Below are 13935 nucleotides of genomic sequence, written 5' to 3'. Positions count from 1 at the left end.
GGCTGGCTGAACTGACTCGCCTAAAGGACAACTATCGTTGTAACCCGCCTTTCTTACGGAGGCAACAGGAGCTGAATATTAAGTGATATCCATCCATAATTAGAAGATATGCCATAAATACACGGGATACCTCGGAAGAAAGCCTTCAATGGGTAAGCTGCGTATTTTTGCTTTTGTCTCTTAGTCTAGTGGTGGTCAATGCATGGTCCAGAGTATTTCGGTGATAGTATTACTACGGAGTACTCGGAGTAGGAGATTCATACCCTGCACGTCCCTGATCTGCAAGATGCTTCCTCCCCCATATGACTCCAGTCTTCGAAGCATTTTCTCAATCGCCTGACGTGCCATCACTTTGTCTTGACTCTTCAAAGCTCCTGGAAAGTTTAAGTGGTTGTTTCTTGGCGTTTCCCCACCTTCAAGCTCTCAACTTTAAATTTTAATTTTCCGTCCTCAACATTTACCAAAGCCGAACTGTTGATGTCATGTGACTACCGGTCGAGCCGAGGTCAATTGACCTATCACCAATCGTGTCTTGATGTTCTTCCCCCTCGAAATATTTGATATTGGTCATCGCCTAAACTGCATTCAGTTGTCAACTTGCGAGTTTAGTCCTTGAATCTGGGTATCTAGACGGCACATCTTGAATTTCAATAATGGCGCCAGCAAGTATTACATTAATTGTTGAGCCCCGGGGTATGTATGCCTCCTGCACAGGCTGCCAGTCATTGGCACCAATCTTATATGCCTCACATCTCCCTACACATACTTACTCTACTAGGCAAACCGATCAAGAAACTCCCTAAGGAAATTCAGATCAGCCCCAATGCTCCCGCTCAGGACATCTACACGGCGCTCGCGGCGGCCTCCGGCTTTTCCATTCATCGCCTAAGAATTACTAAAGGAAGTGACCGCAGTGTAGTACCTAATTCGAAAGAGACCAAAGTCGATGATACCGGTCTAAAGGAGAGAAGTGTCGTCCATGTTAAGGACCTTGGTGTGTGAAAGTGCCGCTTCGGATCGTTATGTGCAACAAGCTAACACAATCTCTAGGCCCTCAAATTGGATGGCGTACCGTATTCATCATTGAGTATTTCGGCCCTCTGGTTATCCCTGCTCTGTTCCTCTACCCTCTTCGTCCATATCTCTATTACAACTTCGACAAGCCACTTCCCGAGCCATCCTACCTTCAGCAAATGGTCTGTGCATTATTGTCCATTCATTTCCTCAAGCGTGAATTCGAGACTATCTTCATCCACCGCTTCAGCAATGCCACGATGCCAGCACGCAATATCTTCAAGAATAGCGCACACTATTGGGTCCTGGCTGGCTTGAACATTGCCTACTGGGTTTTCCGTCCCGACGCATCTGCAGTCAGCGAACTGAACCCTGCTCTTCTCTATGCTGGTCTCGGCCTCTTCGTTTTTAGTGAACTGGCCAATTTGAACTCGCATTTGGTGCTACGTGACCTGCGCCGCCCGGGTACCACAGATAGGGGTATCCCCTCAGGATTTGGATTTAACCTTGTCACCTGCCCGAACTACCTGTTCGAGATCATGGCCTGGATCGGTGTCTATCTCGTTAGCGGTCTCAGCTGGAGCGTGCTGTTCTTCATTGCCGTCGGCGGTGCGCAGATGGCCGCGTGGGCTAAGAAGAAGGAACGCCGTTACCGTAAGGAGTTCGGTGACAAGTACAAGCGCAAGAGCTTCGTTATGCTTCCTGGTCTTTTTTAGATTTCACGAAAAGAGCTCAAATCACGTACTTGTGAAAGACTGTGGTGAGGTACGGCTAGCCCTTACCATGTTGCCCCCCCCCCCCCCTAACCACTCCGAACCTGGTAACTCTCATGTACATTGTTTTAGATAGAGCCGTCGCAACAGCAGTCCGTGGCAGGGGACAGGTGTTTCTGCTAGCATGATGAGAAACTACTAAAAAACTAATCATGACCGGTAGCACGGACTTTTTGTTGTCTACTCATAAGTTCCGACTGTACGTTTACTCAAGGTACTTCTTTCCAAAAATTCAGAAATAGTTATTTAGTATTCGTTATATTAAACATCCAAAGCTAGCAAATGAAAAACGCTCTATATGGCAAAGGTGCCTCCGGCTCCAAAACACCAGCAAACCAAGTCGCAGGGATCCGCCCAGGACGCAAACTTCTGGGGCAGTCCGTATATCCTCTGTTAATGAAACTTAGTGCTCAGACGTACAAGGCGATCAATCATTTTTGAGTTTTTTGCTCCATAGACGGTAATATGGCTCCATCTCTTTCTCGCAATTTCGCTTCGTATCTGTGTCACATCCGAAGAAGCGAATGACCAAGTCACCGTCCTTATAGTTTCCATCCGCGCCTGCGCCCAACGAGTCCTTGCTGTATGCGTTGATTGTTCGCTGAGGAACCAAGGCTAGTCTGGCCAGAATAGTCGGGTGCCACTGGAGGATATGATCCTGAAAAAATGACTGCCGTTAGCGTCTGTGTTACAAGCGGTCGAGCGACCCGATACGGAGCTAGGATAAATATTACCAAAGCATGTGTCTCGGCCTTGGCGAAGTTGTAGCTGCGATACAACGGATCGAACCATATGTCGAGGAATGTCTGCGCAAACTCTCCCTTTTTGATGACGAAGCTTCCGGAACTAAGACTCTCGCTGTCTGTGCTGAGAATGAGGTCTACATCCTGGGGCTGTAGATGCGAAAAGGTCTTGATTATGCTATCCGGGGGGACGACGGGGACGTCCTTGAGCATCAGCGAGTCTAGACGACTCTTTTCAAGGAGATGCGACTCCAGTGATTTGCTCGGGTTCATGATCAGCGCATGCGCGTCGAGGTAGAAGAAGTGCTTCGAGTACGGATGGGCAGCCATCGCATGTCGAACGGCTGGGACGACGCCCCAGCTTCGCGGGGCGCTCTCTAGTGTAGGTTCGTAATCGGTTATGTTGGCAAAGAAATTCGTATAACCTTGAGCAACGCATGTACTGTAAGTAATTATGACCAGCCGGGGAGCCGTGTGTTCACGTACCATGTTGCTTGGCGTATTCTTCTCTGTTCTTGGTGATCTTTTGGATGTAATCAGCGCTCCAGCGGGCACGGTCTAGAACTGTCACGATGACAAGACTTGAAGTCCCGGCCGGTGCTGCAGGGGTTCCTGTACTCGAATAAAATAGCTGCGACAATAAGAAATAAATCACCACCAGTAAGAATCCTAATATCGCAACAGCTTTAAGTTGTTTCCTGCGTTGTAATGACAGCCGGGAAGAGCGGCCGTATAGAGGAGCATTGACGTTCCTCCGAGGTGGTAGAGCGAACTGCATGGCTGAACGATTTGCCCCCAGCGGTGGTTTGCTGGGTGACTGAGAGTACAGTTGGACGAAACTATCGATCAGCACATTCTAATAGAAAGTAGACCCTGGGCTGTGTGGAATCGTAGATATGTAGTTTGCAGCGTCGCAGTACTTCTGGAACGGTCTTATCTAGTATCTGCCGCATCCGGAAATTAAATGCGGATCATCAACGGCCCGACGAATTATCCAAGACATTCCTCAGGTAATTTCTTGGTTGGTTGTTGGTCGTTGGTTGTATGGGCGGTTAAATAGTGTTCTGATTTTAAGAAGTCTTGTAGGAAAGTGTCAAGATCCCGTACACCTGGCGTGAAAGGCTATAGCAGTGGTACTGTATGGAACTGTCCCTCCTCTACCCCATCCAGGTTATTTCTATAACGAACGATTTATGTTTATATTTAACCCAAAGTAGCATTGACAACGTATAAGTACACTGAAGAGCTAATCATGCATATTCAAGGAAATAAATGCAACAACTGAGAGGCAGTTGTATGCTGGCCTCCGCCGTCCCTCCCAGTTATCAATATCGGGAAGTGGTATATGAGGCATTGCGGACCATGACCAAAATAATAATACAGGCGCCCATCCATTGATCACCGCAAATCAGAAAAAATCAACTGTCCAAGGTGCTTCTCCAGAAGCTTTTCTTCCTCTCTCCTTAATACTGCTTCTCGTTGTAGGTTGGCTTCGTGACTTCCTTGATGTTGGTCAAATCCTCCGCCTGCGCCTTAATTTCGGCTTCCTTTTGCGCCACCCACTCCTCGAATGAGGGCGGTTCGGGGAGTCCTAAGCGCTTCCGTTCTTGTCGGAATTGCTCTTGGATCTTCGGGGTCTGCATGACCTTCCACCTCAACTGCCACCCGAACACTCCAAGTTCCTTGACCCGCCCCAGCCGGTCGTCAAGAAGGTAGTTGTCGAGCCCCCCAGACTTTCGGATTGTTCGCAAAGCCTTACGTGTGACCTTGATAAACAGCCACTCATCAAGCGCTTCGCTGTAGATCTTCTTTCGGCGAACATTTGGCTTCCAGAAGCGTCGGGTTTTCCCCTCATTCCGACCTTGGGAGATCTTGTTTCCGAATTGGATCATAACGCCTCCATAGAGACCGGTGTTCGACTGCTTGTAGACATAATTGGGGCCATAAGGGTAAGGAGGAATGTAATCAGGCAGCTGTTTCGTCTTCTGCGTGGCTAATGTCGTGGAAAAGGACCGTTTAGAGGCGGTTAACGAAAGGTTGCGAAAAGCCGTAGAGAGGGAGAACGGGACGAACAAAGCCGAACGAGGCTGTAAACCCGCCATTGTCTTGATCAAAAGGTCGATATGGTATCGACCATGACAGGGAAAAACAGTCGAGAGGAAGTGAACGGCGTCGAAGGACACGACGGGTAATCCGATAAATATGGAGGGCCGGAGTAGTTCGTTGACTACCTCAGTGAGGTGAAAGAATTTGGGAGTTGGCTTCACCGCCTTAGCAACGGGCGGCTATCATTGAGCGGTCCGCTAAGCTGCGCTTTGAATTTCGGCCAGAGCATCCATCGCTATCGTCCTTTCTCCAGTTTTCGCTATTGGCTCATCAATTTCATTTTTTCTCAGTAATACATAATTGACATCTCAATCCCTGACCGTTCCGATCATAGTTGAATTAGCCTATCGTGACTTCTGATTGAGGTCGCAACCCTTTCACCATGGTCCAGATCAGCGAAGTGAAGGGCAATTCGCGCGAGAACAGGACCGCCGCGCACACGCATATCAAGGGTCTTGGATTACGTTCTGACGGCACTGCAGAGGCTTCTAGTGATGGATTTGTTGGTCAAAATACCGCCCGTGAGGTGCGCGATGCTCTCCCCCTCCGACCGCGTTATTCGACGATAACAATACTAACTAGCTCTCCTCAATAGGCATGCGGTGTTGTCGTCGATTTGATCAAAGCGAAGAAGATGGCTGGGCGTGCTGTTCTACTTGCCGGTGGACCGGGAACTGGAAAGACGGCGCTCGCCCTTGCCGTTTCACAGGAACTGGGAACCAAGGTCCCATTTTGTCCGATCGTTGGCAGCGAAGTCTACTCTGCTGAGGTTAAGAAAACGGAGGCACTTATGGAGAACTTTCGGAGAGCGATTGGTGTGCAGCGCTTTTTTTTTACAGGTTGAAATGTTCGCGGTTAACACGCTTTTAGGTCTCCGTGTCCGTGAAACGAAAGAAGTGTACGAAGGTGAAGTCACCGAGCTTACGCCTGAGGAAACTGAAAACCCGTTGGGAGGCTATGGACGTACAATCAGTCACTTGATTATCGGATTGAAGTCTGCGAAGGGAACCAAGAAGCTACGCCTTGATCCCAGCATTTATGAAGCTATCCAGAAAGAACGAGTCACTGTTGGAGATGTTATCTACATCGAAGCGAACACTGGTGCTTGTAAGAGAGTTGGACGATCCGATGCATATGCGACCGAGTTTGACCTTGAAGCGGAAGAATACGTTCCTGTACCCAAGGGAGAGGTTCACAAGAAGAAGGAAATCGTACAGGACGTGACATTACATGACCTGGACATGGCCAACGCTCGACCACAAGGTGGACAGGACGTTATGAGCATGATGGGACAACTGATGAAGCCCAAGAAGACCGAAATCACGGATAAGCTGCGCCAGGAGATCGACAAGGTTGTTAGCCGATATATCGACCAAGGAGTTGCTGAGCTGGTTCCTGGTGTTCTCTTCATTGATGAGGTATGTGACTTATCATGACTGCGTTACCGCCCTACGTTTCTAACATTCCCATTCTAGGTTCACATGTTGGATATCGAATGCTTCACCTATCTCAACCGGGCACTTGAGTCCACAATCTCCCCCATCGTCATCCTCGCCTCCAACCGTGGCCACACTGTCATCCGCGGTACCGACGACATTTCCGCCGCACACGGCATTCCTTCCGACCTCCTCGCTCGCCTCCTTATCATCCCCACCCACCCTTACTCTTCTGACGAGATCAAGACTATCATTCGCCTCCGTGCCAAGACGGAAGGTCTCAACATCACCGATCCCGCCCTCGACAAGATCTCCGAGCACGGCAGCAATGTCAGCCTGCGGTACGCGCTGCAATTACTGACCCCAGCTAGCATCCTTGCACGGGTCAACGGACGGCCAGGAGGTATCGAGGAGGCCGATGTGGCCGAATGCGAAGACCTCTTCCTTGATGCAAAGAGAAGTGCGACAATTGTAAGCCAGGATAGCGAGAAGTTCCTTTAGAGGGTATTTTGTGGAAATGAAGCAGATTTTTCTTGAACTAATTCTTTGGGTTGAGAAAAGAGCACAAGAGTAAAAGAAACTGAAGAAAAGAGAGCAATATGTATACCACGTCTGATGTATCTTGCACTGGCCAGGCGAATGATCCATCATAGTCATTTAACGTTAATGTCAACTAGTCTCATGTTTTCATTGATCTCATTTCCGCTATAGAATCCAGTTCTATAAAAGTTTTCTATCATCAAAGCGGTCCACTAAGATTTAACTATTCGATCCCCACCCAACATCCACTCAAACATAGTCTCAACTCTTGAGACAGGGAACCCAAGCGCCCCCAATAAGATCCACGAAATCTGGAAAACCAGAACATAGACCCGAGCCAGACAAAGTGCCGTCCGAACAAGATGGTCCTTCAAACTTAGCTCTATAGGTGGAGATTTCGAGGAACACATGGGATCAGGATGGTATTGAACCTCAAAAGGTATCTGAGCACCTAAATGCTCAATAGCCATCTCGAGACCAGAAGTAACCGCATCTTCGAGAAACCCACGTCCGGTCCAACGGAAGCCGTAGCTCAATCCCCTCTTGCTCTGAATCAAAGGAAGACGGCTTTGAGCTTGGAGAGTTGCGGTGCTGAGTTCGAGGTCGGTGTATTCCCATATGCTGTGTGCGAAGCGGGGATGTGGCGGCGTAAATGGGTTCAGAGTGATGTATAGCCGATCGAAGAGACAGGTTGGGATATCTTGGAGGGAGTTTACGTTGTATGTGAGGCTGGATTTGCGGGGTGCCCCCGCCGGAGAGTCATGCTGGGGGTGATCGGTGAGGTCTAGGGTGTAGTTGTTGGTGGACCAAGAGCCATGGATGTTGGGTGCCAGCTAGTTTCGAATGCATAAGTGGTGGTTCAATTGTGTCGCTTATGGTAGAGGGCCGTGGGTTACTTACAAAAGGATCAGAGTGTAAGACGGCGATATTGTTGGTTGTTTTGAGCCCCTGGATGATTTCCATCTCTTCGGTATCTATATTGGAACCTAGTATCTTAAGGATCTCGTCGTTGTCCACAGCGAAGATTATATGATCGAAGTTTAATTCTCTCCCATCCGCCGTGAAAATGCTATATTGTCTTTTACCCATACGGCCTATCTCCCGGACGCTGGTATTGAGGTGCACATTTTCAGGGGAGAATTCCCTGGCCATGGTCTGAACAACATGGCTTGTCCCGCCGTCGATACGCCGAAAATCTGGCGTAGTTCGCTGTGTGTCAAAGAGTTGATGGTCGCATAAACTGCGAATGAGGGTCGTCATAGGAAAATGTGGAAGTAGCCTTCCAATATTCGTCCCCCACAGGGTTGAAAGCAAAGGCGCTAGGTACTCGTCGCAGAGGCTCTTTGAATACCCTTCCTTCGAAAGAAATTTATGTGTGCTGAGCGGCTGGTGAACGTTGGTTTTGTCATGGGATCGACGCTTGTCTATCAATATATCCATGGCCAAATAGTTGAACCATATGATGTCGAACAACAAACGAAAGGTTCCTAAACTGCACAACATCCACGGGTGCAGAAGAATAGTATTCCAAACACCGCCACACCAGTCATAAGTATCTACACCGTTTGACACGCCAAAACTAAATGGTACGGCGGATGTGCTTATTCCTAGGTAGCGGAGCAAAGACACGAGATTGGCTGGATATAGATGTTAGCCCTGAACTGCCCTTCTGGTATAACAAAACTGACGAGAAGCTCCGGCATTGAAGGATGGCGATTCTGTGTTCACATTGACTTCTTTCCCACTATGTTCTAATGGTAGGGACTTGATACGCCCACCCAAGCTTGCCGAAGCCTCAAACAGGTGGACATCATGCGCCGAATGTTGCAATGCCCAGAAGCAAGTAGTGCCAGTGCAGCCGCCGCCAACAATAGCGACTCGTTCGGAGTGAGGAAGCGGCATGGGATAGAAGTTCTCTGATAACCAGCTTCCTATCCGATTAAAAAATCAATAACAGCAAGTTAAAGGCGGAAACGGCCTTCTATACGAAATGCAACAGTTGGTGCACAACTGTTGCACGGGTTGGGGATGAAACAGGAGATAGATCTATACTACTCGCGCCCAGTCAGACCTCAGCTCATACTTTCCGGGGGGGTGGCGAGAAATAGGGTGGTATTAAAGTATGGCGAAAGGATTACGGAGTAGTTCAGGAGGAAACGAGAGAATGTCAACATAACGCGGTTACGGGGCTCATCGAGACACGCTCTCCAGCCTACTAGGGTGTGATCGTATCAGATGACAGGGCGGTTATTCATGGGTGAACCAGCGGCAAATTGGCTTTTTAAGGGGGAAATAAATATCGCATTATGACACTCCAAAGCACCCAAAGTGGTCATTGGCCAGGTTCCGATGGGGTTCTTTTTCCACAGGGTTAATAGGTTGCATACTCCACAAGCTCCAGTTGTAATAGCTGGGTGGCTCATACATGGTATCTGCACGCATATCAGATTTCGTTGATCGTGGGCACATCAGTTGCACTAGTTCGTTAACTATGAAAAAGGCTGACAGATGACGTATATTCTTGCACGGAAGATCAAGAGTATTACAAGGAGATCCGCCAATCAGTCCAGAATTATACTTACCTCCAGTATACTTGACCTTACTATAGAGTACCTAATACGTAGTTGTACGGAATACATAGCGTACATAGTAAGAACGATCAAAAACGGACACCTCAACCTCGGCCGCGCATCACGTGTGGATCGGGGTGTTCCTGTCCCGGAATGACAATCATTGGCATCCTATCGTCATTCTGCCTACTCCGTACTTTTCCCCTCATTCAACCAGCAGACATTCACAGCTTTCGGTCTTGTTCGTGTGCCCTTCATTTCGCGCATCAGCGACCACTCCCTACATTGTGTAGAGAGAAAAGTGTGTGTTCTCCTGCTAAGTTCGTTCTGTGATCGAAGGTGCCACCAGCCACCGCAAGATAAGGTGGTCCCCCGGAATCCGCCTGCCTATCAGCGACTATTGAGCGCTTTAAAAACCCAATTTAGACCAACGTCGCAACATACACAAATTTCCTTTTTTTTTTTTTTCTTTTTCTTTTTTTCACCTAGATAGCATCTCATCATCATGTCGAACCCGTTAGATACCGATGCCGGCTCAGAGCTGTTCAGTAGTTACGAGGCCGAGCTGAAACTGATACAGGCCGATCTGAACCAGACATTGGACCAGATCGCCGAGTCGAGTGGAGAGCAACGGAAATCGTCAATACGGAAAGCGGAGCAAGTGCTAGATGAAGCTACTGAGCTGGTTGGTTGCTTACCTTACAATTCTCCGTGAAATCTCATTGACAGGTCCGATCATTTGCAGTTGGACCAGATGCGCATGGAGAAGCAAAACATCCCCTCGGCGGCACGGTCAAAAGTTAACGCACGATTCCGCAACTATGCCACGGACCTTGATGAGTCGAAACGCAAGCTCAAGTCTCTTTCTGACGACCGAAAAGCGCTCTTTGGCGATCGCTACACCGACGACCCGCAGGATGTTCACCTGGAGCAGAGACAGCAGCTTCTGTCCGGCACGGACCGCCTGGAGCGCAGCTCTGCCAGACTCCAAGAAAGTCAGCGGATTGCTTTAGAGACGGAGGATATCGGCCGCAACACGCTAGCAGATCTGAATCAGCAACGGGAAACCATTATGAATACCCGGAACAATCTGCAGCAAAGCGAAGGATATGTTGATACCAGTATCAAAACATTGAGGGGCATGGCCCGTAGGTACTGACTCCTTCGACCCCTACCCTTCCACCCTATAGCTCATATTGCTGACATTTCCTTGCTTTGCGCAGGATGGCTACGAATCGGATAATTACTATTGCTATTATAACCGTTTTGGTTCTCCTGATTATTGCTGTTATCTACAGCAAGTTCCATTAAGCGTTAGGGCTAGCAGGCGTTGTGCGGGAGTTTTTTTTTTTTCTATTCATCTTACGACACCGTGCCTGCTGTAGCAGGCATTGCTAAGCAACGTTGTATGATAGCATCTCCATGGCCTAATCAAGCCGACTTTGGTAGTTTTGATACAACTCAACGACTCAATTGGCGCACTCTATTAATAACAAGAACAAAACCTCGGGGTATCATTAGTACATATAACGAGAAGCAGGAGGATGAAATTCAAAGCACAACAAATACCGCCTAGTATCAGTTCATGATACGCATCGTCCCGAACGCAAGATTAACAACCACCCCAACAAACACCGCCAAACCCTTTCGCCAGCTCCAAACCCCCTCCTCCCGCCTCAACCACATCGCACACCCCACCGGCCAAAAGAAACCCATGACAGCGCCCCAAAGCATATCATCCATAGCCCCTCGCGACCCCGACCCAAACCCCCCATCATCATCCGTGAAACCCGCTCCCTCTCCAGCCCCTCCTACCCCAGCTGCCATTGCCGACGAACCCTCGTCCATCCACCGATCCTCAAGTTCCCGCAACTCTGCCCCACTTGGCATGGTATCTGGCGTCCGTGACACAGACTGAATAGCCATAAACTGCGACCGCAGCGCTGACACTTCCGCGGGGGTAAACCCCGCCGACAACAACCGGTCAAAACCACGGGGCGCAGGTGTCGTCGAGGACGTCTGATGCTGCTGCTGCTGCTGATGTTGACTCTGCAGACTTGACTGATCACCATCTTTCTGTGACTGATCCTCTTGCTGGAGCGTAGATGCTAACGATGCTTCTGTCGCTAAATCTGTAGCTGAAAGGACGATATCGCCTATCGAACAATGAATGTACAGACGAGGTGGTTCTCGGACTGGCGCTTTGCCCTTTCCCTTTGAGAGATCGGTGGCTTCATCGTCGGAGGGTAATCTGGGTGAGCGGGCGGGTGAGGGGGGCAGTTTAAGGGAGACGGAGAGCGGGACGGTGTCTTCAAGACCGCGACCGGCGTAGATTAGCCGGAGACGGTGGGATGAGAGGTTTGGTGAGAGTCGGGTGCGGATTAGTTGTTTTAGGCCTGCTGATGTGGTTGTTTCGGGGTAGAGGACGTCGAGTGAGAGGTCGGGGATTGAGGCTGAGAAGCGGATGGTGAGGAGGAGAGGGTCGGGTGCCGGGTCCTCCTCGGAATTGTGGTTTGGGGATAGGAAGGTTGGTGTTGTCATTTTCGTGTTGGATTATTGGACAACCAAGAGGAGGGGCAGCGCATGGAATGTTCAATGGTTGCACGAGAGTTGGGTATTTGCAAGGCTCGAATGTGTCGTATAACAGTAGGAAGTCGAGATGCGGAGTCAGTGCTGAATGGACTGATTCCCCCCATCCGGAGTGATAGATTGGCGCTAGTATTCTTTCCCCGATAAGGCCCCACGTGATACCGGGGATTTTGTAAGAGGAATGCCTATCATTCTTCTAGGGCTGAGAAGCTAGAATTTCTGTCTGCCTTGTATGGTTTCTCGTAACTCCTCCGTGGAGTTCTAGGTTTCATCCTATTTATGTTATGCATCTACGGCGTACTGCGGTATTCAATAGGCTCCATCACTCAACGTCATGGCGGGAAACCCTAGGGCAGAAACGGAAAACTTCCGTTTAACTGCCCAATATGACATCAAAAGCTTTCGGAGAAAAAATAAATTTGTATACACATGCGGGATTGTTTCAAAGGAGTTTTTGTCATTGGATTCGATATCACTATTGATATAGAATAAAGGCAAAAGCGAGCACAGAGTTACTCAGGACGCATACTGTGCATAGCTCTAACGGCCAAGGTAAAGCCCTTGGCATACAGGATGAAAAGAAAGCAGTATGTATTACACGATGTGGGCTTTATAACCCGGGAATCACTGGTGTATTCAACAAGGAAGAAGGGGGGAGACTCGATAATCCAGGAGATAACAATCCGTAAGAACGCCGTCCGATGCACCGTTGATAATTCCAAAAGGCCGTAAAAGAAAATCGGAACGGCAATCTAAACCATAAAGGATTCACCGCATCCGCATGATTCCTCTGTTGAGAAAATGTTAGCAATCATGGTTTCACCGACTTTTAAAGGATGAAAAAGTGGCTGGGAAACATACTGATATTTGGGTTCTTGAAGATAAATCTCCTGCTCAATTTATCTTCTTGCCAATCCATTTCGCTACCAATGATGCTGAACAGCGCCTTGCTGTCAATCAAAACCTTGACGCCATCCTGTTCCACAACTTCGTCGAAGGTACCCGGCTTCTCCACGTATTCGAGATGGTAGGCGAGGCCCGAGCAGCCACGGTTTTTTACGCCAACTCGGATCAATTTCGGGTCCGGCTGAGAGAGTAGTTTACGGAGTTGCACGATAGCCTCGGGTGACAGCTTCATGGCCGCTTTCCGTGCACGTAACTTCCTCCTAGGCTTTTCCGCGGGCTTCGAGGTTGGAGAAGTCGATTCGACAGGCTTGGACTTCTGGGCCTCACTCTCTCTGAGGCTAACATTTGGGAAGACTCCTTGCTGCTGCGCCGATGTCTCTCGGAGCGGAGGGAAATCTGCGGAGATAGAGGTGTCGTAACTTCCACCGCTCCGGGGGGGAGGAAAAGCGGTCGGCAAGGAATGCGGGCGATACGCAGTAGCGGTCTGCATGTCGCGCTTGGAAGACCGGTGTGCATTTCCATATGAGGAGAACAGACGATGCGCCGGGGTCTTGTAGGGGTTCCTCACACAGCGCAACATCGTGGCGGATGATGTCACTGGAGAGCGAACGGTAACTCTGCAGAAGGACATGGTGATTGTAGATATGAATATGGGGTGTTCAAAGGCTCTATGCAATGATAGAAGTAACAAAGCGCTAAGTTCTCATGGGATCTGACGTGATCTAGTGGAGAGGGAAAGCAAATTGTCAAGTAGACGGGGAGAATTGATGTGACTCGGAGGTTGAGTTCTGTTTTGAGGAGGAAGAAAGTCAGCGGTCGGTTAAGAGGGTCACCGTGAGTACCCGGCGGGCCAATCATCGTCGAGGTGTTTCTACACAAGTTCAGTGGCGCCACTTATGACTTTCCTGTCATCTGATCGGTGTCCCATCATTCTAATATAGTGCCATTTATGGGGTAGATGACCATTAGTCGGCGAATGGTTCGCTTACTTTGCATGAATGCGGCTCTGTTTTTCACTAATCTTTTGGTAATACGTAGTGCGATTGTTCTATTGACTTGGATTTTATGGGGATGAATCCATCATACCGGACCGTTAATAAGGTGAGGTGATTGTCAGCAGCTGTTTCCGCAACGGATACCTCAGGCACGAGGCCGATGACTAATGACTTTCTTCCACATTCGATCCTCAATAAAAGCCAAATGTCACAAAGGTTGGTGAGTACCTTCTAGTGCACTACCATAAGCATTCGTAATAAGC

General features: G+C 49.0%; 7 protein-coding genes across 7 annotated transcripts; 3 read left to right on the top strand and 4 right to left on the bottom strand.

Moving 5' to 3' along the window:
- Positions 1-166: 166 nt before the first annotated feature.
- BDV38DRAFT_258350 (trans-2-enoyl-CoA reductase (NADPH) TSC13) lies at positions 167-1955 on the top strand. Its single transcript, XM_032055723.1, has 3 exons — positions 167-693; positions 779-994; positions 1051-1955. Exons 1-3 carry the CDS (start codon positions 654-656, stop codon positions 1728-1730), a joined length of 936 nt encoding a protein of 311 aa, XP_031909460.1. The 5' UTR covers positions 167-653; the 3' UTR covers positions 1731-1955.
- Positions 1956-2018: 63 nt separating this feature from the next.
- Positions 2019-3620, bottom strand: BDV38DRAFT_258346 (putative alpha-1,6-mannosyltransferase subunit). The gene is made up of 3 exons (XM_032055722.1): positions 3017-3620; positions 2522-2955; positions 2019-2445 (listed from the first exon to the last, which is right to left on the bottom strand). Exons 1-3 carry the CDS (start codon positions 3306-3308, stop codon positions 2215-2217), a joined length of 957 nt encoding a protein of 318 aa, XP_031909459.1. The 5' UTR covers positions 3309-3620; the 3' UTR covers positions 2019-2214.
- Positions 3621-3696: 76 nt separating this feature from the next.
- Positions 3697-4805, bottom strand: BDV38DRAFT_185716 (mitochondrial 54S ribosomal protein bL28m). The gene has a single exon (XM_032052170.1). The coding sequence runs from the start codon at positions 4630-4632 to the stop codon at positions 3994-3996; it is 639 nt and encodes a 212-aa protein (XP_031909458.1). The 5' UTR covers positions 4633-4805; the 3' UTR covers positions 3697-3993.
- Position 4806: 1 nt separating this feature from the next.
- On the top strand, positions 4807-6699 carry rvb1 (RuvB family ATP-dependent DNA helicase pontin). Its single transcript, XM_032052171.1, has 4 exons — positions 4807-5162; positions 5232-5451; positions 5507-6054; positions 6112-6699. Exons 1-4 carry the CDS (start codon positions 5019-5021, stop codon positions 6571-6573), a joined length of 1374 nt encoding a protein of 457 aa, XP_031909457.1. The 5' UTR covers positions 4807-5018; the 3' UTR covers positions 6574-6699.
- A 26-nt stretch (positions 6700-6725) lies between these two features.
- On the bottom strand, positions 6726-8052 carry BDV38DRAFT_274353 (uncharacterized protein; the record flags this gene model as incomplete). Its single annotated transcript, XM_032057828.1, has 3 exons — positions 6726-6745; positions 6851-7445; positions 7513-8052. The coding sequence occupies 3 exons, from the start codon at positions 8050-8052 to the stop codon at positions 6726-6728; spliced, it is 1155 nt and encodes a 384-aa protein (XP_031909456.1).
- Positions 8053-9687: 1635 nt separating this feature from the next.
- On the top strand, positions 9688-10493 carry BDV38DRAFT_286854 (v-SNARE protein VTI1; the record flags this gene model as incomplete). The annotated part of the gene is made up of 3 exons (XM_032060758.1): positions 9688-9867; positions 9928-10334; positions 10406-10493. The coding sequence occupies 3 exons, from the start codon at positions 9688-9690 to the stop codon at positions 10491-10493; spliced, it is 675 nt and encodes a 224-aa protein (XP_031909455.1).
- Positions 10494-10760: 267 nt separating this feature from the next.
- Positions 10761-13308, bottom strand: BDV38DRAFT_274350 (DUF2407 C-terminal domain-containing protein; the record flags this gene model as incomplete). Its single annotated transcript, XM_032057827.1, has 3 exons — positions 10761-11681; positions 12019-12020; positions 12633-13308. 3 exons carry the CDS (start codon positions 13306-13308, stop codon positions 10761-10763), a joined length of 1599 nt encoding a protein of 532 aa, XP_031909454.1.
- Positions 13309-13935: the final 627 nt, after the last annotated feature.

Source organism: Aspergillus pseudotamarii (assembly GCF_009193445.1).
Source record: "Aspergillus pseudotamarii strain CBS 117625 unplaced genomic scaffold BDV38scaffold_67, whole genome shotgun sequence".
NCBI lineage: Eukaryota > Fungi > Ascomycota > Eurotiomycetes > Eurotiales > Aspergillaceae > Aspergillus > Aspergillus pseudotamarii.
This window is presented reverse-complemented; position numbering and strand designations above follow the sequence as displayed.

Coding starts and splice junctions, on each gene's coding strand:
- BDV38DRAFT_258350 (XM_032055723.1), top strand. CDS start 654: ATGGCGCCAGCAAGTATTACATTAATTGTTGAGCCCCGGG. Junction 694..778: donor ATTAATTGTTGAGCCCCGGG/GTATGTATGCCT, acceptor TTACTCTACTAG/GCAAACCGATCAAGAAACTC. Junction 995..1,050: donor CGTCCATGTTAAGGACCTTG/GTGTGTGAAAGT, acceptor CACAATCTCTAG/GCCCTCAAATTGGATGGCGT.
- BDV38DRAFT_258346 (XM_032055722.1), bottom strand. CDS start 3,308: ATGCAGTTCGCTCTACCACCTCGGAGGAACGTCAATGCTCCTCTATAC. Junction 2,956..3,016: donor AGAATACGCCAAGCAACATG/GTACGTGAACAC, acceptor GCGTTGCTCAAG/GTTATACGAATTTCTTTGCC. Junction 2,446..2,521: donor AGGCCGAGACACATGCTTTG/GTAATATTTATC, acceptor TCATTTTTTCAG/GATCATATCCTCCAGTGGCA.
- BDV38DRAFT_185716 (XM_032052170.1), bottom strand. CDS start 4,632: ATGGCGGGTTTACAGCCTCGTTCGGCTTTGTTCGTCCCGTTCTCCCTC.
- rvb1 (XM_032052171.1), top strand. CDS start 5,019: ATGGTCCAGATCAGCGAAGTGAAGGGCAATTCGCGCGAGAACAGGACC. Junction 5,452..5,506: donor GAACTTTCGGAGAGCGATTG/GTGTGCAGCGCT, acceptor ACACGCTTTTAG/GTCTCCGTGTCCGTGAAACG. Junction 6,055..6,111: donor GTGTTCTCTTCATTGATGAG/GTATGTGACTTA, acceptor TTCCCATTCTAG/GTTCACATGTTGGATATCGA.